A 24,565-nucleotide genomic window follows, 5' to 3' on the forward strand; every position below is an offset into this window, starting at 1 on the left:
CTGGAGCCGCCGCCGCCAACAGGGAGGGGGTAAGGCGCGTCCGGGCCGCCCGAGCTATCGCTGCCGTCAGAAGCGCGAGCCGCAGCAGCCGCGGACGTGCGGGGCAGCAGCTGAGGGGCCGAACCGGGCCGGGCCGGGCCGGGTCGGGCCGGGCTGGGGGGGAGGGGGACGCGGGCCTCAGGCTGCTGCTCCGGTCACCGCTTGCAGATTAGTGGGCGTCAGATGCCACCCGCGCCCCGCTAGGGTGAGCCTCGCGCCCGGCGAGCCGCCGCCACCACCGCCGCTGCCGCAGCCGCCGCCCGAGACGCGGGCAGGAGACTCGGGAGCCGCCGCCGCCGCCCGGCCGGGCCCCGCCGCCGCCCGCGCGCCCCCGGGTCCCCGACACACATGAGATTCTTCAGGCTCACTTTCAAGTGCTTCGTGGACTGCTTCTGACTGCGCGTCTCCCGGCGTCCCGCACCCCACCCGCCCGCCCGCCCGCCGCCCCGTCCCTCGGCCCGGCCGCCCTCGAGGCCCCCGGGCGGGCCCACGCCTTCGGGGCCCACCCCTCCGGGTTTTGCCAGAGTCCCTTGCCCGCCTGTTCCCCTCAAGGCCCCGCGACCCCCGGCCTGGCCCTACGGCCCGCCGGGGCCATGGCGAAGAAGAGCGCCGAGAATGGCATCTACAGTGTGTCGGGCGATGAGAAAAAGGGTCCCCTCATCGCATCTGGGCCCGATGGAGCCCCGGCCAAGGGCGATGGCCCTGCCGGCCCGGGGATGCCCGTTGGCCATATCGCCGTGCCACCGCGCGAGACCTGGACTCGCCAGATGGACTTCATCATGTCTTGCGTGGGCTTCGCCGTGGGCCTGGGCAACGTGTGGCGCTTCCCCTACCTGTGCTACAAGAACGGCGGAGGTGAGTGAAGCCGGGCCCTCCCCCAGCCTGCCCCGGCCCACCGGAGTAGTGGGGCGAAGTCCAGGGGGTGGGGAGGTCCCCCAGGGAGCCTGGGGGCCAGGGTGCCTCCTCGCTGTGGCCTGGCACTCAACGATCCAGCGCAGGCCTCCACCCCCTTCACCAGTCATGTGCCTGGCGCAGGGGGGGGGGGAGGCACTCAGAAAGCCGGCTGGCGAAACTGAGGGGCTGCCCGCTAGACTCCCCGATCCAAAGCAGGAGTACTTGGCCACTGAGGTAAAAAGGAAACAGTGTCCTGCCCTCCCTTCACCACCCCTGACCCGGGGAGTACAAGGGGGAGGCTCCAAGAGGTGAGGAGCCCTGGCTGCCCCCACGGGTCAGGCACACAAGTAACACATTGTGCGGGCCCCCCACGTGTGCACACAGGAACACACACACACAATGGGCCACTCTGTCCCTCCCCCATGCCCTCCCTTCTCCTCCCTTCTGTCTTCTCTTCACTTCCCTTCTTTCCTTTCCCTCCCCTCTGGCTTGAGCCTGGAACACTGGGTACTTGAGCCAGGTTTGGGAAGCCTGTGGCCTGGCCTTCCTGGCGCCTCCACTGGACATGCTGCATACACACCCCATACCCGCCTGCCCAGCTGCCGAAGCCCAGCTTAGCAACAGCGATGGGCACGAGTGTGTCCTGTGACTGCAAAGCAACACTGGTTGCTGCGAAGCTGAAGCAGCTAGGTGATGGGTGGGAAACTGAGTCGGAGACACTAGACTTTTACCCAAGGTCACACAAGAAGGATACCAAGAACAAGAACATGGCAAGCTGAAGTCAATTTAGCTAGTGAGTAGTGGAGACAGCTGGGTCTGAGACAAGGGTAGAGGCCCTATAGAACAGTGGGGGAATGGGGGTGGACAGGTGCTCAGCTCCTCCCTCCTTCCTGCCACCCCACCTGGTCTCTAACAGCCCCGCCTACTTCCTTCAGGCCTTGGGATCACCAAGGCTTGATCTCTTTCTTACCTTCCTCCCTTGTCTTTGCACACCATCACAAAATTGCCACCTACACAACTTCCTAGGACATTCTAAAGTATAGGCACATAGTTGCCAACTGCAGGGCAGTCAGCAGCTCTTAGCTCTTGTGACAAGCTCCTAGGCCTCAACAACTAGCCTTGGCACCCCCTCCTCCAAGTCCCCCCCAGTACTGTACAGCCTGTCAGACACAACTGTGGTATAAGGAACCCACGCAATGAGTCCATGTGTCCTCCATGCCTATTAATAAGTGTTCATAAGGATTGAACTTCTGGAAGTGCCCCTGTGACCAGGAGAACAGGGTTCTAATTGTTATAGTTGTCTTCACAACATATCCAGAATTGTCTCCCAAGATATTTAACATTGAGCCTCTGAGTCAGTGGCCACCTCAACACTGATTCACCTAGTGGGGAGTCAACAGAACCAAGGTGGAAGACGAGCTGGGGCTCTGTCTGGATCTCCTAGGCTGGAATCTCTGTTGCCTACTTAAGCCTGGCCAGCTTAGCTGAGGAGTTTGGGTCAAGTGCTCTCAGAGCACAGGGGAATTGCCCTCTATCAGTACATAAGGAATACTGCTCTCTCCTGAGCCTACTCTGCTTCCTGTTCCAGGTGTGTTCCTTATTCCCTATGTTCTGATTGCCCTGATTGGAGGAATTCCCATTTTCTTCCTGGAAATCTCACTGGGCCAGTTCATGAAGGCTGGCAGCATCAATGTCTGGAACATTTGTCCCCTTTTCAAAGGTGAGTGGTCCTGAGCCAGTTCCCACTCTCACCCCTTCCCTGTTTCCAGTGCTAGGTGAGAGCTAGGGAACAAAGCTCTCAATATTTTCCACATGAGAAATCTGAACACCAGGCCTGGGGCCAGGCAATTCCTCCCCCATCCTTTAGGGAACAAGCCTGAGGATATGTAGATCGTGGTGAAATGGAGGAAGTACGTACTGCAGTAGAGGACTGGGCCTCCCTCATGAGGGCAAGGATAGAACAGGTACAGTCATGAGAGGGACATACTTGCCTTGTTACAGGTAAGGTCCTACCATTGTCCCTGAAGCTAGGCTCAGAGAGGTGAAATGACTTGATGGGGTTAAAGACTTGAGAGATGACAATCTCACACCTCAAATTACTAGAAAGCTTTCCCAGGAAGCGGCGCTGTGGCTCCAGGGGTAGGGCGGTAGCCTTGAGCTGAAGAGTTCACGGACAATGCCCAGGCCCAGGGGTGGGTAGGGTAGTAGCCTTGACCTGAAGAGCTCAGGAATGGCGCCCAGGCCCAGAGTTCAAGTCCCACTACCTACAAAAAAAAATCTTTCCTAGCTGCTTTTTACTAGAAGCCACTTAGGGTGGGGTAGGTGGAGGTTAGTCTTCTGTCTGGGACTTCTGTGACAAATCAATAGGACATAGTGACCAGATAATAGGACAGGAAGGGGAGGGCTTTGTGAGGTGGCCCAGTGGTGGGCACCTACAGAAGGGAACTGGAGAAGCTTAGTGAAGTCTTTAGTGGTAGGATGAGGGAGGGGAAGAATCCCTGTGCCAGGAGCAAGCTATTAAGTCCTGCAGGGAACACTGCCAGCCCTCAAAGGGGAGATAATAAGGATAGTGGGGAGATGCCTAAGAAGGAACTCACAGGGAAACTGTTGGCTTGTCCCCAGGCCTGGGCTATGCCTCCATGGTGATCGTCTTCTACTGCAACACCTACTACATCATGGTGCTGGCCTGGGGATTCTATTACCTGGTAAAGTCCTTCACCACCACTTTGCCCTGGGCCACATGTGGCCATACCTGGAACACTCCTGACTGTGTGGAGATCTTTCGCCACGAAGATTGTGCCAATGCCACCCTGGCCAACCTCACATGTGACCAGCTTGCTGACCGCCGGTCCCCTGTCATCGAGTTCTGGGAGTGAGTCAGATGCCTCTGGGTCATGTCCATCCCATGCTAACCCTCTAGTTCCTCATACATGGCCCAGCTCTGGAAACACTCACCCTACTCCACTGCTTTGGAAATTGCAGTGGTTCCCATTGCTTTGGAAATGCCCATTCCAGTCCCATAAGCTAAGTGGGCCTTGTCACTTCAGTCATGTTCCTTACTATCATACTGTCAAGGCTACCTGATCAGGAAGTTGGGGCGTGCATATGTGAGTGTAGTTCCCTAGGGCCACTTCCAGTGGCAGGGGCTCCCAGGATCAAGGTGCATGATAGTAGAGCCTGAGCCAAGGCTTCAGGGAAGGAGGAGCCACCAACTGCCTAGCACTTTTCAGCTGTTGGGCCCTCTGCTGGCACAAACCTCAGGTACTCTCTCTCCCTCTCTGCTAGGAACAAAGTCTTGCGGCTCTCTGAAGGGCTGGAAGTGCCAGGAGCTCTTAACTGGGAAGTGACTTTGTGCCTCCTTGCCTGCTGGGTGCTGGTATACTTCTGTGTATGGAAAGGGGTCAAGTCAACAGGAAAGGTAAAGGGGGAAGCAGTCAGGGTGGGGGTGGCATTACTGGGGAGGTATAGGTCTTCAGGGAGTCACTGGCAACAGGAGGTGAGTGATCTGGGTTGGAAAGTACTTAAATCTTGCTTCATTTTTCCCACTGTATTCCTTCCAACCAATCAGATTCAGGGACCTGCAGCTTTTGGTCGTGAGGGACAGAAGGCAAGGCAATCAGCTGTCCTTTCCCTGTGCCATCCATCAGTCCCATCCTTTCCATCTCTGCTATTCCTATCACTGCCTCAGTGGGCTTAATGTCTGGCTGATCCTAGTCTGTGGACAGCGGTGTGTCCCCTGCTTCTCTGACCTGGAGTTTACACATCCCTTAGAAGTTCCTTCTCTGGTTATGAAGACAGATGTATGAATATGCACATAATGAGATTGTTGAACTGTGACACCTTGCCAGATCCCTGGAGGACCGTGGTCTGTCACATTTTCATTTCTAGAAAGGCCCCTAGAGCTTGGGATGTTGGATGAAGAGGCTTCCCTACCCATCCTTTTCTTCTCTGTCTGGCCCAGTTACAATCCACAAATGCTAAGGCCCCAGCTCTCTCATAAGAATGATCTGGAGTTTGGCACCATGGGGCTCTAGACCACAGTGCTGCAGGCTGTCTTTGCCCTTCTACCTCAGTCTTAACCCATGGATGCACCTCCCCAAAAAAGGGAACAATACATACCTAGAGACCCTTGCCCAGAGATTCATGGCCCTAATCTCCCTATGCGTTGCTGTGGACAAGTGCTTGCTGTGGGATTGCCTAGACCCCAGCCTTATCCTAAGCTTCCCTTGGGGAGATCTCTGGCTCCAGGGAAAGAAGTAGAATGGGAGCTATGAGTGGCCTCCCTCCTGAGCTCTAAGCAAATAGTATGGGAAGATTGACTTGCGCCATCAATTCTCAGCAAGGCTGGGAGTGGGCAACCAGACTTGGCCTGGGAGACTCTGAGGGGGAGTGAGCCCCAGAGCCCCTCTTAGTAGCTTCTCCCCCCAGATCGTGTACTTCACTGCTACATTCCCCTATGTGGTCCTCGTCGTGCTGTTGGTACGAGGAGTGCTGTTGCCTGGAGCCTTGGATGGCATCATCTACTATCTCAAGCCTGACTGGTCAAAGCTGGGGTCCCCTCAGGTGAGGGAGAGGAGGTCATGCAGCTGCATGGGCCTGATTTGGGCCTGTCAGGCTGTGTTCCTCATGCCCCATCTCTCTGGCCTATTCATTCCTCCAGGTATGGATAGATGCTGGGACCCAGATTTTCTTTTCCTATGCTATCGGCCTGGGGGCCCTCACAGCCCTGGGAAGCTACAACCGCTTCAACAATAACTGTTACAAGTAGGTATCATACCTGTTACGGGTAGGTATGCCCTGCCTGCCCTGATCTGCCCCCTACCTCAGAGCAGTAGGCAGACTAAATAGCCCACTTTGTTCCCTCTGTTTCTAGGGACGCCATCATCCTGGCACTCATCAACAGTGGAACCAGCTTCTTTGCTGGTTTTGTGGTCTTTTCCATCTTGGGCTTCATGGCCACAGAGCAGGGCGTGCACATCTCCAAGGTGGCAGAATCAGGTAAAGCCATTCAGCTTTGGCTCACCTCCTGATATAGACACACACAAACAAACTCTAAAATGTGACAGACAATTTCAGTCTTAAATGGTTAGATTGTTCTGGGCCACTGCAGCATAGCTGTTTTTCTTTTACACTCAGGGAGTCCATTGAACCTGTCTGTACCCATCTCTAAGAGTTGCAGGGAACTAGTGTCCTTCCTTGCAGTTGAAAAAGGGGGGTTTTCTCAAGCCTCTGATATCACCTCAGAAATGGTAACCTGTAACTGCAATAGCTTCTGGAGCCCAGGAACATAGATTTTAAAGCCAGGCCAGCTTGTATGGGGGTGGGCCCCTGCTGAGGATAAGCATATTGGAGCTTTCCAGACCTATCATGTCAGATGCCTCAATGAGCCCAGTCATGCCTAGACACAAATGGAGATGGTAGGGTGCTTTGTCTGATGCTCTGGGACCTGCAAGGGGAGGGGAGATAGTTATCTGGGGCAGATTCCAGGCATGCATATTGTAGGTCTCACCCTGCACCTTTTTCCTCAGGGCCTGGCCTGGCCTTCATTGCCTACCCCAGAGCTGTCACACTGATGCCTGTGGCCCCGCTCTGGGCTGCCCTGTTCTTCTTCATGCTGCTGCTACTTGGCCTGGATAGCCAGGTTTGCAGGGGGTTCAGGGCAGTGGTGGTATCTGGGCAGGAGACTGGAACACTGGGAAAGGAGTTGGGATGGGGTTGAGAGGCTAAGCCCCAGTTGCCCTGGCCAGTTTGTAGGTGTGGAGGGCTTCATCACCGGGATTCTGGACCTCCTGCCAGCCTCCTACTACTTCCGTTTCCAAAGGGAGATCTCGGTGGCTCTCTGCTGTGTCCTCTGTTTTGTCATCGATCTCTCCATGGTGACAGATGTGAGTGGGAGCCAAGTGAGTGGGAGGGACTGTCAAGGGTCTCTGGCTAGTGGCTGTCCACTTCCCTGACTTGCTCTTTTCTCCTTTCTCCCCCAGGGCGGGATGTATGTCTTCCAGCTGTTTGACTACTACTCAGCCAGTGGTACCACCCTGCTCTGGCAAGCGTTTTGGGAATGTGTAGTAGTGGCTTGGGTTTATGGTAAGTCTGGACAGGATTGGGCAGGGAGATCATGGGGAGAGGAGTGGGCAACTGTTGCTCTACCGTCTCACTACAGGAGCCGATCGCTTCATGGATGACATTGCCTGTATGATTGGATACCGACCTTGCCCCTGGATGAAATGGTGCTGGTCCTTCTTCACCCCGCTGGTTTGCATGGTAAGAGCTGGGGAAGGCTGGGTGGGAGACCTGGTGTGGAAGACCTGGTGCCAGTGGAGGTTTGTAACTATAGGGGATCTTCATCTTCAACGTTGTGTACTACAAGCCCCTGGTCTACAATAACACCTATGTATACCCGTGGTGGGGCGAGGCCATAGGCTGGGCCTTTGCACTCTCCTCGATGCTGTGTGTGCCCCTTCACCTGCTGGGCTGCCTCCTTAGGGCCAAGGGAACGATGGCAGAGGTAAGGCTCCCACCCATCCCTCCTTCCATGGGAAACGCTGTCCAGCTCCACCTGGGGGTAGATGGAAGAAAGCTGACGCTCTATGTCCTTGGGTGGCAGCAGAAAGCAGGGCCCATCTCACTTCCCTCCTTCCATACAAATAGCCTAACTGCTCAATCAGCCCTAGCCCTGTTTTCTGTGCAGTGACTAGAACTTAGAACACAGGGGTGGGGGGGTGAGGTGGGGTGGAGGCTTACTTTGCATGTAGTGGGACCTGAAAAGAGGCAGAGGAAAGTGACCCTCGGATGGGGGTTCAATGTACCCTTCTCTCCCACAGCGTTGGCAGCACCTCACCCAACCTATCTGGGGCCTCCACCACTTGGAGTACAGAGCTCAGGATGCAGATGTCAGGGGCCTGACCACCCTGACCCCAGTGTCCGAGAGCAGCAAGGTCGTTGTGGTGGAGAGTGTCATGTAACATGCACCTCCAGCTCACATCACCAGCTCATCCTCTGGTAGCCATAGCAGCCCCTGCTTTATTTAGCCCCTACCCGACCCTTCTAGGGGCTTGCCTTTCCTTGAGTTTTGGGGTCTGCCTGGGGGGAGGGGAGAATAGCACCATGTGTGCTACAATAACTTTTTCCATTTTTAATAAAACGCCAAAAATATCACAACCCACCAAAAATAGATGCCTCCTCCCCTCCCCCCAGCCCCTAGTCAAGCTAGTCCACACAAGGCTCCCAGGCTCTGCCTCCCATCCTTTTCCCCTACTGCCTAGGACCTACCTCCTTACCCCTTCCTAGCTCACTCTGCCTACCTCCCAGGCTCCACTCTGTAGTACACCCTCACCCCAGAAGCAGCAGTGGCAGCTTGGGGAAAGGGGGAGCGGGTAGAGGGGTGAGGCAGAATGGGAAGAGGCAAGGGAGAGGCAGCAGAAACAAGACTTTCAAATGCTTCAGCAGGACTAGACCCCCCTCCTTTCCCTATCCTTATTCTAGCTCAGAGAGCCAGCCAGCAAGGGAGCCTTCTGGTCCCTGCGCCAACAGCCACCAATATCGATTGTGTGAGTGTGTGAGCGTATATGCGTGCGTGACAGATCTTTCTCTTAGCAAAGGTGAATACCAGATGTAAATGGTGCCTCTGGGCCAAGGAGGCTTGTATTTTGCACATTTTATAAAAACTTGAGGAGTGAGATTTCTGCTTGTATATTTCTAAACAGAAGAGCCCAAACCATCCCTTCATTACCCTCTCCCTTCCTTGTACCCCTTCCTTCTTTGCCCTAGCCAAGGAGTGTGAATTTATAGCTCTAATTTTCATAGGCAAAGCAAAAGCTTCAGGCTGCTGAGTGAGAGTATGTTGTATGGATATGTGTGGATGTACTCTTCAGCCCCAGAATGGGGTGGTAAAGTACATGGCAGGAGCATTTGAGGATGTCCTCACATTGCCCCTATGCACCCAAGTCTGCAGGGTGGGGATGCTGTCATTCAGTTCCAGGAATCTGGGGCTGCTCACCTGGCATGCTCAGGCTAGCCCATACCCTGCACCCTGGGCTGGGCTTGACTGCAGGGATCATCCACGGGCACAGCCCAGGGAAAGGATCCCAGGCTCCCACCTCCAAGCTTAAAGGCTGATGTACTTTTCCTATCTCCAGTCTTCCGTGTAGCAGCTTTAACCCACATCTGTGTCCTATCAAGCCCGAACAGCTGAGTGGCCCCTAGAAAGGATTCCTCCATTGAAGGACAGACTGATGGTGGGGCTAGCTGAGGGTATACCGGGCCTATGGAGGACGTTCTTACTGTGCTAAAAAGCCACTGCAAACATAGCAATAAAACACATCATTTTCCAAAGTTGGCGTTGTCTTTGCCTCTGCTTTTGGGGAGCAAGGGGGGGGGTTGAGTGTGCAAGGGAGTGGGGGACTTTTTAACCAGCTCTGCCATTTGCACACAAGGCCCCATTCCAGGCTAGGTGGAGCTTCACACCTGTAATTTAGCTACTCAGAAAGCTGAGATCTGATTGTGGTTCAAAGCTAGCCCGAGGCAACAAGTCCATGAGACTCACTCCTATCTCCATCCTATCTCCAGTTAATCAGCAAAAAGCCAGAAGTGGAGTAGTACTGTGCCAGCTTTGAGCTCAAAGACAGTGCCCAGGCCCTGAGTTCAAGTCCCACCCAACATCAGCACAAAAGGCCCCATTTTAAGAGCAGAGACTTCAGTAGGGAAGGAAGCCCTAGTCCCCTGTAGCAGATGGATTTAGGGTAAGAGAGGTGACAGCATGAAGAGCAAGGAATGCAGCAAAGAGGGCAGGTATACAACCCTGGGTACTACTAGAATTTCTGCCAATACTGGGTGAGACTTGAACTCAGGGCTTTAATGCTGTCCTTTTCCGTTTTTTTGTTTTTGTTTTTGTTTTTTTTTTTTTTTTGCTCCAGGCTGGCACTGTACCACCTGAATCACAGCTGAAATAATCTCATTAATTTGCTGGCCGGGATGGCTTTAAACTGTGGCCTTAGATCTCAGTCTCCTGAGTAACTAAGATTATAGAAAGGTTGCCACAAAAATATTACTTGCCTTCCAAGATCTGAAGGTGAAGTGTTTGGTCCAACTTGGACTGTGGAGGAGGAGTTAAGGCAAATACCAGAGAAGTGTTGCCAGGTCCTTCAAGGTACAACTGCAAGTTGGCTTTGGGTATGTCTTCCGGGAAATATCATCCAAGTGGAGATTTTTAGTTGGCAGGTGGACATGGGAGTCTGCAATTCCGTCAAGTCTGGCCTAGATAGAACTAAAACTGGAAGCTCTCAATACAGACACAGGTGACAATTCCTGAGTCTAGAGGGGCTGAGGAAGGTATGAATGGGTGTATCAGTAAATGAGGCCCAAGCATTAGATGGCCAATAAGGCTCAGAGAGGAAATGGCCAGCTCTGCCAAGTGCTATTCTAGTCAAGGATGGGGATGCTATGGCATATTTACTGGGTGTAGCAAGGAGGTCTCAGAACCCTGAACAAGTTTAAGTAGAGGGGCAGACAACAAACCTAGTCTGAGTAGGAGTAGAAAGAAGGAGTAAAAGGAACTTAAGGAACTTAGAATGGAAGAACAAAAGAAAGCCATGGCCAGGCGTGATGGCTCACGCCTATAACCCTAGCTAATCAGGAGGTTGAGATCTGAGGATCATGATTCAAAGCTAGCCTGGGCACTAAAGACCAAGAGACTTTTTTTTTGCCAGTCCTGGGCTTGAGCTCAGGGCCTGAGCACTGTCCTTGGATTTTTCTCAAGGCTAGAGCTCTACCACTTGAGCCTCAGCACCATGTCCGGCTTTTTCTAAGTATGTGGTACCAAGGAATCGAACCCGGGTCTTCGTGCATGCTAGGCAAGCACTCTACCACTAGGCCAAACTCCCAGCTCCAAGACCAAGAGACTAGAAAACTAGAAAACCGGCGCTGTGGCTCAGGCGGTAGGGCAGTAGCCTTGAGCTGAAGAGCTCAGACAGCGCTCAGGCCCAGAGTTCAAGAACCATGACCAACCAAAAAACAAAATAAGTATGTCTATACAATGGAATATTAACCCTAAAAATGGAGGACCTGACTGGTTACATAAGTGATCCTTGAGGACATGACGCTAGGTGAAACAATGCAATCATAAAAGGACATATACATTTATTGAAATGAACTCCAGGAAATGGAAATGAGAGCTTTTTGTCTTTGCTGTTTTGTTTTCTTTTCGTCTTGTTTATTTATGGCTTTGGGAGGGTCGGGGGGGGGGCACAGTGATGGTGGGACAAAGGGTGAACATAATGGTATTCACTAGATACTATGTTGAAAATGAACTATATAACTTGCAGTTAGGGACAGGAGGGAAAAACTGGGAGCAAGGAAAGTGGTGACATTGTTCATTAGGAAATGAACTCTTGGGGCCAGGACTGTGACCTGGAACAGTGCTTGCCTAGTCTACATGAAGGCCTGGGTTTGATTCCCTGGTATCTCATTCACAGAAAAAGCTGGAAGTGGTGCTGTGGCTCAAGTAGTAAGAGTGCTAGCCTTGAGAAAGCTCAAAGACCAGAGCCCAGGCCCTGAGCTCAAGCCCCAAGACTGGCAAAAAAAATTGAACTCTTGATTATCTGACATGTAAAATCAGTAACCCCTCTGTACATCACCTTTTATAGTAACCCTAAAAATGTATGAAAAAGGAAAACACTGACAAATACTACATGATCCCATATATAAGAAGCCCTCAGAATAGTTAGGTCCAGAGACAGAATAGAAGGGTGACACCATGAGGGTTACAGAAATGGAGATGCATTAAATGTTTAATAGGAACAGAGTTCTGGGAAGATTAGTTCTGCAAATGTGTTAGGGGTAATGGTTGCACAATGATGTGCTCAACTCAGTATCACTGAATTATGCTTTTGAAAATGATGGGTGCTGATGGGTCACACGTATAATCCAAACTAATCTGGAGGCTGAGATGTGAGGATTGTGGTTCAAAGTCAACCAGAGCAGGAAAGTCTGTGATTTTTTTGCCAGTCTTGGGGCTTGAACTCAGGGCATGGGTACTGTCCCTGAGCTTCTTTTGCTCAAGATTATCCCTCTGCCACCTGAGCCACAGCACCACCTCCAGCTTTTCCTGTTTATGTGGTACTGAGGAATCAAACCCAGTTTCATGCATGCTAGGCAAGCACTCCACTAAGCCACACTCCCAGCCCTTTCTGTGGCTCTTGTCTCCAACCAGAAGTAGAGCAGTAGATCAAGTGTTAGAGCACTAACCTTAAATGAAAAAGCTTAGGGACAACACTCAGTCCCTGAGCTCAAACCCCCAAAATGGAAAAAAATGGTGGAAATGGTATTTTGTTGTGTTACCACAATGAAAAAAGAGAAGAGATGTGAACTATCAGTCCATATAGATCCTTGGATGTTGATAAGCAGGTTGTACCTTGAGCAAGAGCATGATCACATAGCCCCAGTTCTGTTGTGTGCCATTCTCCAATTTCTCTTTCAGTGTTTCACCTTCAATAGACCTCTAACCCCTTTAGCCTCAATGCCACTTCTAGAACCCTTGTCTGCTAAGACTCTTAGCTTCGAAGGCCCTTACTAAGTGTCTACTAGACTCTTCCCAAGTTGCACCAACTCACAAACTGCCTTCCAGAAAGGGTTGGCAGTCCAGTGTTAATCATCAGAGCCTATCCCATCCCGTTCTGGATTATAGATAGTTTGAAAGAGCTCTCAATTATATCTTTTGCCTGAGATGAGAGCTCTGGGCTATTCTCCTACCCTTCAGGCTAAAAGCACTTCAAGCTACCTGCCACAATGCCACTGAAGACACACAGAACAGTGACAGCACAAAAAGACAACCTCACAGAGGTGTCTCCTCTGAACTAGGCTCTGTATTAGCATGGCCAAATATTTACTCAGGAATCTGCCCCCATGCTAAACATTAGGACAAGGAGATTGGCAAAAGAAGTAGTTTTAGTCCTTGCAAACAAACAAAGCGGGAATACCCCTGCCATTTGCCCCATTAGATGGGGGTGCCCTGGAAGGGAGGACAAACATGGGCTTCACAATGTTTGGAGAGGAATAGCAGGAGTGGCTGTTTGAACTTTAGCTCATTGAAGCACAGATGGGTAAACTCAGGGAGGCCCAAAGTAGTCCAGAGCACTTCTTAGAAAAGTGGACTGGCTCTAACCCTTGGCATAGCAAGCAGAAGGTGTCACCAAAATGCTCCCATCACCATGGGCACTACTTCTGAGGCTGTGAGGAAAGGTGCACACTTCTCACAAGGCCATGTTCTCTCTGAGTGCTGGGAGAGGTGACAGGATACTTGAGAAAGCAGCTTCTGGCCTGGGTCCAGATAGGGCAGACTGGAGGGCTATTAGCTACCTGGCCAGTATTAACATCTTCAGAGGTCATCCCAATTCCAAAAGACACACTTTCAGTCTGTTATCCTGTCCCTCTACCCAGAATTCACATAGATAGATATGTCAGAGACCCTGCAGGGGACAGGGGCAGAAGACAGATACCTCAGCAATGACAGAACCCTTTCTTGTGCTGTATTGGAGAGAAGCTCATCAGTAGATTGACCATGTATGACTGACTAGAGGAAGCCACCAGGGGAACTGTCAATATGCCAGTTCCAGTAACAGGACCATACTCATACTCTTGTATCTTCAGGGCTGGAGGCAGTAAAAGGGCCCTGACCCTTCTGCAGCACGTCTCCAACTGCCTCACTCTGCCCTGGGCCAGCTCTAGGTCAGTGCCAAGGACGAGTCTCTTCTCCCAGTCAGCATTAGTCAGAGGTCATGCTGCGAAACCTTCAGGAGGGGGTAGGGCAGGGGAGTGACTGGTGGCGCTCTGCCACATTGTATCTGTTCTGAATGTGATGAACAGGAACCCAAAGAAGGCAGGCACGTCTGCCACCAGGAAGTCCCATTGGTTTATCAAGCTTCTGGGACTGCTGCCAATCCCCAGGGAGACTGACAGGACAGATACTCCCCAAGAGCCATAAAGTGGGGCCTGTGTCAGCCTGAGGGGAAAGGAGGGACAGGGAGGACAGGACCTTTGAAAGCAAGTGTGACCCTGGCCTCCAGAGCTGGAATAAACTCAAGGAAAACAGGAGTGCCACACAGTCCTGGCTGCACTTCTCTGGAAGTTCTGGAGTTTTGAAAAGAAGAATACTCCCTGTAACCTCAGTTATACACAAGTATCTTATATATGCATTATAACTTTTATTGCCCACAGAAGAAATAGCCTGCTTCACAGGCCTCCTGCAGGACAAGAGAACATGTCAACATTGTAAAACAAAAGATGCTCTGACACTGGCCAGGTCATAAGTACCATATTCTAAGGAGTAGAAGTGGCCCAGTCAGGCAGAACAATGGCAAAATATTAGTGACAACCAGGTCCCCCTGTGGTATGCCGGCAGTGGAAAGGAGCCAAGACGAAGAGCTAACAAGCTATGGAAGGGGATGGGAGGAAGTGAACTAAAAAACAGATGGGAAAGGGTGGGCTCCCAGGAAACAGCAAAGTGGAAGCTGGTTGCAGGCAGGGAAGGAGGCAGCCCCTCACTCCTCCTTCTTGTCTGTAGGACCATGAACCGAGGCCTGGAAAGGGACAAAGCAGTAAGTTGGCAAGGCCTACATCCTTCAGCTCCTAGCCATATTGCCCAGAGGCCCAACTGAGTTCCCTTCTCTAAAATGATAGGTATTCAAGTATGCAAGGCACCCCACCCTCACCAGCACCCAAAAGCTTGCTCAGGTAGGAATACTGGTCCTCCCTATAATGCTAAAAAGGCTCTGAGCCTAATACTGGACTGCTAGGATCTCAGTGTAGGCTTGGGCTTTAAGGAGAGCAGCTGGAATCTTCCATGCAATAATCCTTTACCATAGCCAGAGCAGAAACAAGACTCCCTTTTCCAACACATGGCTGGTCAACTTTCAAGTGCCAACTCAAAACCTTCTCAACTTGGTATACCTTCCACAGCTCCCTTCAGAACTCAATTCCTTCCATATAGCCTACCTTACACTAAGTGCACAGGAACCTCTATTAGAGTAAGGAAGCTTTATTGGTCCTTCTTGCTAGGGCACTGTGGTGTCCAAACAGGCTATCAAACACTGATGAGAGCTGTGGAACTTAGGGGTAACTTACCTAGATCACCCCCTCCTCAAATATTTGAGCTTCTAAGACTAGTCTAAGAACTCACACGCGGCCTCAGGCAGTAGTTTATACTTGTCACTTGACAGGTACTTTTTGAGGTTCCGCCACATCACCCCTAGCCCCACACGAGAGGTGTCAAGTAGTAAATTCAGGGATTCACCCACATATATTTCTAATGAGGCTTCATACCAGGGCTGGATATAGCCTGGAAAGTAAGGAGTTTCTCTTGAGGAACCAAAGGCTTGGCTCAAGGATAAGACACAGAGAATACATAGTTACCTACTGAGGGCTTTCTTATCCATCTAGTGCTATGCCACACACCACCTGGCAAGAGAAAGGTTCTGGCTACTGGTCAGGCTTTCTCCCTAAACTAAGCAGTGAAGGAGGTTTGTTACAAGCCAGAACTCTTACAAGTCCTGCAGAGGAGGACACAAGTTTCCTACATACAGAAATAATGCTCTAACCCACACCTGCACAGGAAGGGGGCAAAGCTGACCTGAAGCTTGGCATACTCTTCCAGCAGGCGATCATACTCCTTAGTGAGCCCTTCACTCTGCTTCTGCATGGCCAGGGCTTCATTCTGAGTTTTCTCTAGCTCTGTAAATGATATAAACGATAAAGACAGGAATAAATCAAAGAACTAAGACTAGGAGGAAAAAAACCTGCTGGCTTAAAACATGAGAAACTGCCCTGAATCTGTCTCAAATGAGGTTGCACAGGCAATTTCCAGTGTTTCTAAATAAAGTGCATCTGCCTTTATAGATCTCCAGAACAGGGATACAATGAAGAGATGACCAAACAGCTATCTGAAGAAAATACAAAACAAAAATCTAAGTTCCCTTTGGTGCCTTTGAATGAAGGAAACCCTAGTGGTTCTCTAACAGGGATGACTTTTAGAGAGACCGAGAACAAGAGGCAGAAAGCAAATCCTCAGTCTCAAAAAAATACCATAATGATAGCAATACCTTGCAGATTTTCAGAGCAGCAACAGCTAAAGTCTACACTGCTGAATGGGCTTATGTCTAGGAATGGGGAACAAAAGGTAGACAGGTAGGGCTGGGAATAGGGCTTAGTGATAAATTGCTTGCCTAGCATGCACGAAGACCTGGCTTCAAGTCCTCAGTACCACACAAATAGAAAAGGCCAGGAGTGGCACTGCAGCTTAAGTGGTAGAGTGTTAGCCTTCAAGAAAAGAAGGTCAGGGACAGAGCCCAGTCCCTGATTTCAAGTCCCAAGACTGGCAAACAAACCAACAAACAAAAAGGTAGACTAGTATAGAGCTTAAAACAAACAATCAAACATACAGATAAAGGCTGGGAGTTTGGCCTAGTGGTAGAGTGCTTGCCTAGCATGCACAAAGACCCTGGTTCAATTTCTCAGTGCCACGTACATATAAAAAAACCAGAAGTGGTGCTGTGGCTCAAGTGGAGCTCTAGCCTTGAAAAAGGCTAAGGACAGTGCTCAGGTCCTGAGTTCAAGACCCAGGACTGGCAAAAACAAAAACATACTTTAGCTGGACACAATGGTTCACACCTATAATCCTAACTACTCAGGAGGCTGACATCTGAAGATCAAGGTTCAAAGCCAGCCCAGCACTTATCTCCAATTAACCACTAGAAAACTGGAAGTGGCACTGTGGCTCAAGGGGGAGTGTGGTTAGCCTTGAGCTGAAGAGCTCAGGGAAAATGCCCAGACCCAGAAGTCAAGCTCCACAACTGACAAAAAACAAATAAACAAAAAAACCATGTAAATCCATATCCAATTCTATTCCTTTTACTCTCAGCTCCAAGGTTACCCCTGTTTCCTTTTCAACAGGAACACCTCCAGTAAGCACTGCTATAGAATGTGAGATGATTGCCAGAGCTTCTCCAAGCCCTGCTCAACTACTGTACCTCACCTGGTTATGGGATAAGTTCAACCACACAAGAATAGGGTGCTGTGTATTTTCAGTCAGCTCTTGAATTTGCACATAGGGATTTGCTATTAACACTTTGGTACAAGAGCAGCATTAGTGAGAATGGAGTCTCCAAACCTGGGGATAGAGGGGACAACACAAGAGGGCAATTCTCACTTTGTTTGGTGCTGTCCAGTTCATCCTTTAGTTTCTTCACATCCGCCTTCAGGTTCTTATTCTCTTCCACCAATTTTACCTCAGCATTCCCAACATCCACCTTGCCTCCATCTACAGTAGTTCCCTGGAAAAAGTATCAATGGCCAGATTATTCAGTAAGAAGGGAAAGCAAGGCTCCAACCCAGTGCTATCCACCAGTCTACTCTGGGCACTTACTTGTTCTTGCCCCTTCAGAAATGTCAATGTGGAATAGGGCTACTACTTGCTACCAAAGGCCAGAGAGTAGTGGAACTGGCCATTGGGGGAAAGGAAGGGGCCAGAAGGGCCACCTATTACAGCTCATAGGCCACATACCCTGCTTGTTCTGACCCCTGGCTCTGCCTCCTTCTTCACCAGCAAGACTCAGAAGCTCTATGGAGTTTATGGGTTCGTTCAATGACTCAACTTGTTGTTTATCTGGAGCTCTGTCACTCACCCCCACCTAACCACTACTATATCTTTTTCCCAGGCTCCAATAGTTCACTGCAGTACATAAGCCCTAAATTTGACCCTGCCTACCCAGTGTGTCCTAACTATGTTTCAAAATCTATCCATTTCCTTCTAAATCTTGACTGTATTTACCTCACCTCCTGACAATACTTCGTGGTCCAGCCAACAACCCAGTTTCTGCCTCTCTAACACTGAGGGATACATCAGTCTTATGTTACTGAAGGTATGCCTGATATCAATCTTCTGGAGAAGGGCTGTCAGGGGTCCCAGCACAGAGCCCAGGCTCATGATGACTCATTCTCCTAAGGACAGTCTCACTGAAAGCAGTGAATGGATTCAAGATGCCCCCCTTTCTACTACATTCCCATGAGCAGAGGGCAACCTCCCCCACAACAACTTCCCCTTTGTGCCTCCACACAAATCCGATTTTCAAGCAGCGGTAGTCTCATATAGGTCCTAGTCTGACAACCTAACAATGGACCCTGAGGAATATGAGCCCAAGCATCCCACTCACATTAGGAAAGTAGGCTCACCTTCTTTAGCTGGTCATTCTCCTCCATGTACTTCTTGGCAGCCTCACTAGCACTCTCTGCCTGCTTTTTAAAGGCTTCATTGGAGGCCAGCAGTGTGGCCTGCTGGGAGATCAGAGTCACCAGGCGTCTAAGCAGGCTGTAATTGTTTACAAAAAGGGTAAGTGAGAAGAATCAAGAAAGCAAAGTAGCTGGCAGGATCTCTTCTTGGCTGCTACCTGCCCCAGCCTGCCTCCAGCCTAGACCTGGCCACATGAGAGGAAAGGAGGGGCCTGGGAGCTGGCATCTGCCAATCCCCCCAAATAGCCACTCTTGAATTCTGCAAGGTGTCACAGGGAGGGGTTGGAAGCAGGAGTATGGGGACACCCAGGACATAGACTAGGCATGGCATGAGATCCCGGAACACTGGCATTTTCCAGGTCAGGGCCTCAACATGCCAAACAAGGCTCAGCAGTTTCCTCCCTTCAAGGCCAGGCTTGCCTCCATAAAAGAACAATGGTGGCTAATAATATGAAGCAGAATCCTCATATCTAGTATAAGAGGTAGTTACTACTGTTGCCTTCTCTTTAAAGAGAAGGAAACAGGCTCAGCAAGGTAACATGTTCAAAGACAAGAACTAGAAACTGATGTGGGTAGAATTTCAACTCAGGTCTATTCAGAACTATAGTTAAGAAATTATACTTTCTAACTCTTTGGGGAACAGATTCCAGGTCCTGTCATAAGATAGAAAAAACTTTTTTCCCCAACACCTTTCCGAGAATCATCACACAGACAGGCTGCCCTACACATTGTATAATAGTGCTCAGGTTGTGTTAGACTAGAGGCCAACAGAAAAATATGACTCAAGGCACAAGTGCCCACTGCCTAAAGCAGCTGAGAGGCAAACAGGTGTCAACTGGATCAGCAGATCCTGATCCCTGAACAGCAAGAATGGGATCGCAGGGAGCAGAGGGAAGACCTTCCCTGCAGCCTTGAGACAATGACTGCTCCTTCAGTCAAGATGAAGGGATACTTTTTCCACATGCCTCAAAAAGGGCCCAGTACAGCCATAGCACCTAGAGTCAGGCAAGATATGTGTATTGAGCTCTGGGGAAAAAGGAAGAAAGTAATTCTTTCAGGACATTTCAACCAAAGTGCCTGAACAAGAAGCAGCAGCCTTGGTGGCCTGTGCCTAGGCTGGCCTCTCTGGTTCTACCAGGCATTGGTAGGCTTTTCCCATTCTCAAGCAGGCATGGAGATGAGGAGCTCAGCACAAAAAGAGCTCTCTTCTTGCCTGAGCCAGGGCAATCTCTCTGGGGAAGACACATATGGATTGGAGTGCCCATGTGGTTCCTGGTTTGGGGCAAGGCTCCCAGGGGCCCCTGGAACACAGGGAGAACCAGGCTGCTGATTCCTGGCAGGAGAGGAGAGTTTCCAGTGACATGTGCTCTCTAAAATTAGCAGCTGGAACCTCGTGGCAGAGGGCTCAGGTTTCCCTGTCTCAGCCCCCAGCTGCCCACCAGCCTGCCCCCCACTGGGATACAACCCTGAAGGTGGAAAGAGCTACCAAGCATCCCAGGAAGCAGGGAGAAGCCACTGGCCTGATTCACAGCAACAGAAGTCATGGAGAGGCCAGAAAGGCAAATGTGACTAGCCCCAAACCCAGCGTAAAGCTTCTGGCTCCTAAACAGGTCCCTGTGGTATTAAAGAAAAGGTCCCTCCTCCCAGCTGGAAAAGGAAGGGGGAGGGGGTATGTGTGCCACCTGCTGGTTGAGATGGGGGCCTGTGAACATCACCAGGACCCACAAGGGTGGGTGGGGAAGACCAAAGGTTATTACGTAACAACCATCAGGTTGGGAAAGGTGACTGCTGAGGAGTGTCAACAGTCAGAGTGTCAACAGCCAGACTCAGTTATCCAAGGTAGGATAACAGCGGCAGAATAACAAGGGTCTAGATTTTCTCAGTGTTCTCTCAAGTCTATCTCAGATACTGAGAACAGTCTTAAAGAGAAGACTTGGACACCTACAGAATACAGGGCAGAACCTCAGTAGTGTCTTGCTCACAATAACAGCGTAGCTCAGCCTTGCCTTCAGCTCTCATCCATTAACTGTTAGGGCATCTCTACCAGCCAGAAACTGATTCTCTTTCTTCTGGCTGTAATGAGCATTCCCTACCTTGTAGAATGCCCTTGCTGGCTTCCAAAGACAGACACTTACTATTGTCCACCACAGTCCCCACAGTTCTTTCTTTCCTTTTTTCTTCCTTCCTTCTTTTTTTTATGTTGTTGGTTGTGGGACCTGAACTCTGGGCTTGGGTGTTATCCCTGACCTCTTCAGCTCAAGGCTACTTCCCTACTTCTTGAGCCACAGCACCACTTCCAGTTTTCTAGTGGTTAAGTGGAGATAAGAGTCTCAAGGACTTTAGAGCCCTGGCTGGCTTTGAACTTGGATCCTCAGATCTCAACCTCCTGAATAGCCAGGATTATAGGCGTGAGCCACCACCCGGCTCCAACAGTTCTTTCATAACATCTGATGAAGTTGTCCCTCCAACCCATCCAAGGGTACATAATTTTACATGCTGTACTGTTCCTCTTTCCTACAGTCACTACCAAATTTCTCTGTACTCTCTCCCTCTCACCCAAGGCTTGTCCTTAACATGCCATCAACAGGACCACTGGTGCCCCCCACTCTAACTACCCCCACCTACCATAATCTTAGTGTCCTCATAGGTTGTGTACTCTGTAGTATTTGTTGCTGCTGACAAGTCATCTTCAGGATGTTCTTCCATGCCCTCAGGTCTTCCCTCCCACTACCTGGTTGCAGGCTACTCTACACTACTCCTCAGGAATCTGCTCTGCACTCGGTACTCCGCACGTTCTTCTGGCTAATCTCATCTCAAAACAGTTTCGTCTACTACCTATCCCACTGATTGTTGGTTCCTGATGTTCCCAGAGACATTCTTAACACTATCTGCCAAAATGGGCTCTTACCACATCTGGGCTAACCAGCAAGTGATAGCATGCACAGGAAGCAACTCAAACCCTGTTCCTTCTTGCCTTGCCCCTCCGCTCAAGCCACTATCCAGTGCCTTCTGTATCAACATTAAATAGGACAACTGCTTTTCGTCCCTGCTGCTGGAGCCTAGTGTTTCCTCCCCATCAGCAACTGTACAACATTCCCAACCATTTTAGAGCAGGCCAGAGCCAGCTGGTCAAGCCACTTCTCAGGTGATGCCAAGCACTGTTATCCCAGGAATATGCCTCATTCTTCACATTAGTACTCTAGGCTATGATGTTCATCCTAGACAGTGCGATTATTACCTCCCTTGACAAAGCCTTTCCTGACCCACTACCTTCCTGTCAGGGAGGCACCCTCTGCAGCTCCTATGGTAGCCTCTTGCATACCCTATACAGTTGTGTGGTTCTTATAAATCTATGAATCCTACTCATTTGTCCATTTGTCTGGCTACCCTATTAGACTATGAATGCCTTCAGGCTGGCCTTGTATATTTATTTCATATCTACACCCTCGTAGCTGGCACAATGAAAAGGGGCTTTCCAGATTACCTCATCCCACTCCCAGCATAAGAAGCACTCTCTGACAGGTGAGGGAATGTGTTAAGACTGCTTGTCAGGCCCAAGCCTGCCCTTTCTTCTTGCTACACCCATGTCCACCTGGAGATCTGGCACAGAAAATGGGAGAACATAGGGAGACACAACAGTTACCAGTCTATCTAGCAACAGAGGAGAGAAGACAACAGCAAGAAGGCACTAGTTCAGACCCGTGTCAGTGAGCAAGCCAGGCTTGTGGCCGAAGTGGCAGCTGACAAGGCACATGGGAAAAGTGATTCATCACTATGAGCTGGGGGCAGACTAGAGGTCTGGCCTCCAATTCCAGAGTCCCTTGGGCTTCCAGTAGAGTGACTGAACTCTATACTATGTGTTCATAAGAATTTGCCAGCCTTCTAAAACATTTTACTGATCCTTCACTCACTGCCACCTGAAAATCCTACTTGAAGATCCTACCTTAAATTTTTTTCAGTGACCCTCCACCCCACACAGACCATTCAAGGCAGTCTCCATGGGGTAACCCCCAAACTGAGCGTGACTCCAAAAAAAATGGACTAGCTTCAGAATTTCCAGGTTTCAATGGATCAAATATATCAACCTGCAAAAATGAACTCTGCACAGGTTCTTTCTTCCTGTCGTGTTATGTTCCATCATTCTTGCCTTAACAAGCCCTGCCTAAAGAGTGTCCCCCAGATTAATTATTCTTAGCTATTCATTTACAAAGCACAGGTAAGAACCTAGGAGCCAAAGGAATCTCCTAAAGATAGTCATTGATAAAATGGCCCCGGGCCTATATTATTTTTATCTAAGGACAGAAGAAAAGGCTAGTGAACCAAAACCTAATGGAATACAGATGTGTCCTTGGAAAACAAATGTCAGCCCCAAATACCTGAACTCAACTTGGCATTCCTAGTAAAATGTTCTTGGATGCTGAGCAGGGCTATCATGCTTTTCTAAAAGGTTGAGTAAACAAGAGAAGGCAGAAGAAACAGAATCTCTCTCTCCAGACTCTTGGGAAACAAGGCCAAGTATATCAAGTGGAGAGAGACATGGCTCACAAGCACTTTTCACCAACCGTCTGTAATACTCCCCTCAGCAAACAGGAGGAAGACATGGGCTTATAGAAGTAGGGAAAGAGCATATCCTAGCTAAAGGTCCCATGTGTGGTCCTCAGAGGGCCTCAGGTAAGACAACATCTTTGTGGGCATAGGCTGTACACCCAAGCGCTCGTCTCTGCCCCATTCAATCGTGATCCTGTTGTCACAGTGCCACCTGCCGACGTACTGCCACAGCCCAGGAAAGTTGCACAGCACATCCAGGAAGCAAAATAAATATGCTTCCATAGTGGGGAAAAAAAAGTGGTCACCCTAGGAGATACCAAAAGCCAGGGGATGGTCAGGGAAGGCTTCAAGCAAAGCACAGGACTATTATTCTCAAAGACTTATAGTCAGGCTGAGAGTGTACCCTAGTGGTAGAGTGCTCAACTAGCATGCACGAAGCCCTGGGTTTGATTTCCTGGAACCACATACTCAGTAAAGGCCAGAAGTGGCACTGTGGCTCAAGTGGCAGACCACTAGCCTTGAGCAAAACGTGTCCAAAGACAATGTCCAGGCCCTGAGTTCAAGTCCCAGGACTGGCAAAAACAAAAGAAAAGCTAATAGGCCCAGGAGTATGGCCTAGTGGTAGCATGCTTGCCTACAATACACAAGGCCCTGGGTTTGATTTCCTAGAACCACATACACAGAAAAAGTGGTGCTGTGGCTCAAGTGGTAGAACACTAGCCTTGAGCAAAAAGTGTCCAAAGACAGTGCCCAGGCCCTGAGTTCAAGTCCCAGTACTGGAAAAAAAAAGCTTATAGTCATGAAAATAAGGAAGCTCTGAAACAGGAGAGTCTAGTAGGACTTGGAAAGCTACCAAGACAGACCCAAAAGTTCACCCTAAGGGTATTCCCAAAGTCCCTTTGAGCACAACTGTTCTGCCTTCCTTTCAGCCTTCAGATACACAGAAGCTGAAGAAAATAAGGGCTAGAGGCCAGCTGTCCCAGAGACAGAGGTCAGCGAAGGAGTGCAGCAGCTGGGCACCAGCTCATGCCGTAATCCTAACTAATCAGGAGGCTGAGACCTGAGGATCGAGGTTCAAAGGCAGCCTGGGAAGAAAAGTCCCTGTGAGTGTCTTGTCACCAATTAACTACTCAAAAACTGGAAGTGAAGCTGTGGCTCAAAGTGGAAGAATGCTAGCTTTGAGCAAAAGAGCTCAGGGACAGTACACAGTCCCTGAGTTCAAGCCCCATGACAAAAGAAAAAAAAGAAAAAGAATAAAGCACCCTCCTATCCTAAAGTGAAGAGAGTAAGTGCCATGATTGATCCATGTTCCAGGGGAGGGATCTTTCTTAAAACATGCTATCTGAGTGGTTTGGGGGAAAATTAGATGGTGGAAAACAATCAAAAGAAGGTCAGACAATTTAATCAGAGACAATCTGTGTTATTAGTTGACTAAAACTAAAACATTCCATAACCCTCCTTGCTCCTGGAAAAGTTACCTTAGCAGGAGTAAAAGGAAGGGACCTGTCACTACTAGATGCATGTGGCACTGAGTCAAGGATTCTGTCAGAGAAAAGTGTCTCTAGGAGGATAAGAATGGTGTTCAGAGCCCTGGGAGAACCACCAAAATGATAAAAGTTTTAAAAAAATGAGTTCAGCTACATGGTCCTCCCTTGAAATATACTGAACTGAGAAGCTCAGTTTCCAGCCCAGAGAGAGAACTGAACCACAAACTTGGATACAGACACTGCTGTGTGGGAACATACCGGTCTCCTCCCACACAGACCTACCCAGAAAAGCTCAAAGAGAATTCTGCTAAAACAATGGGCTT

General features: G+C 50.0%; 2 protein-coding genes across 3 annotated transcripts in view; one reads left to right on the forward strand and one right to left on the reverse strand.

The window, feature by feature from the left end:
* Positions 1 to 266: 266 nt before the first annotated feature.
* Slc6a8 (solute carrier family 6 member 8) lies at positions 267 to 9,264 on the forward strand. Its single transcript, XM_090326720.1, has 13 exons — positions 267 to 894; positions 2,522 to 2,653; positions 3,556 to 3,805; positions 4,219 to 4,351; positions 5,362 to 5,496; positions 5,594 to 5,697; positions 5,807 to 5,931; positions 6,462 to 6,574; positions 6,681 to 6,818; positions 6,915 to 7,017; positions 7,094 to 7,194; positions 7,268 to 7,438; positions 7,755 to 9,264. The coding sequence occupies exons 1-13, from the start codon at positions 633 to 635 to the stop codon at positions 7,893 to 7,895; spliced, it is 1,908 nt and encodes a 635-aa protein (XP_090182846.1). The 5' UTR covers positions 267 to 632; the 3' UTR covers positions 7,896 to 9,264.
* Positions 9,265 to 14,109: 4,845 nt separating this feature from the next.
* Positions 14,110 to 24,565, reverse strand: part of Bcap31 (B cell receptor associated protein 31) — a 35,141-nt gene continuing 24,685 nt past the window's right edge. For both annotated transcript variants that reach the window (XM_090326952.1, XM_090326953.1), the window contains exons 5-8: positions 18,151 to 18,286; positions 17,129 to 17,252; positions 15,554 to 15,654; positions 14,110 to 14,504 (exon numbers count right to left, since the gene is read on the reverse strand). In XM_090326952.1, the coding sequence (XP_090183078.1) occupies positions 14,466 to 14,504; positions 15,554 to 15,654; positions 17,129 to 17,252; positions 18,151 to 18,286 (400 nt within the window). In that variant the 3' untranslated portion in view covers positions 14,110 to 14,465. The remainder of the gene's footprint in view (positions 14,505 to 15,553; positions 15,655 to 17,128; positions 17,253 to 18,150; positions 18,287 to 24,565) is intronic.

Source organism: Megascapheus bottae, chromosome X (genome assembly GCF_031878675.1).
Source record: "Megascapheus bottae isolate mThoBot1 chromosome X, mThoBot2.hap1, whole genome shotgun sequence".
In the NCBI taxonomy this organism is placed as follows: Eukaryota; Metazoa; Chordata; class Mammalia; order Rodentia; family Geomyidae; genus Megascapheus; species Megascapheus bottae.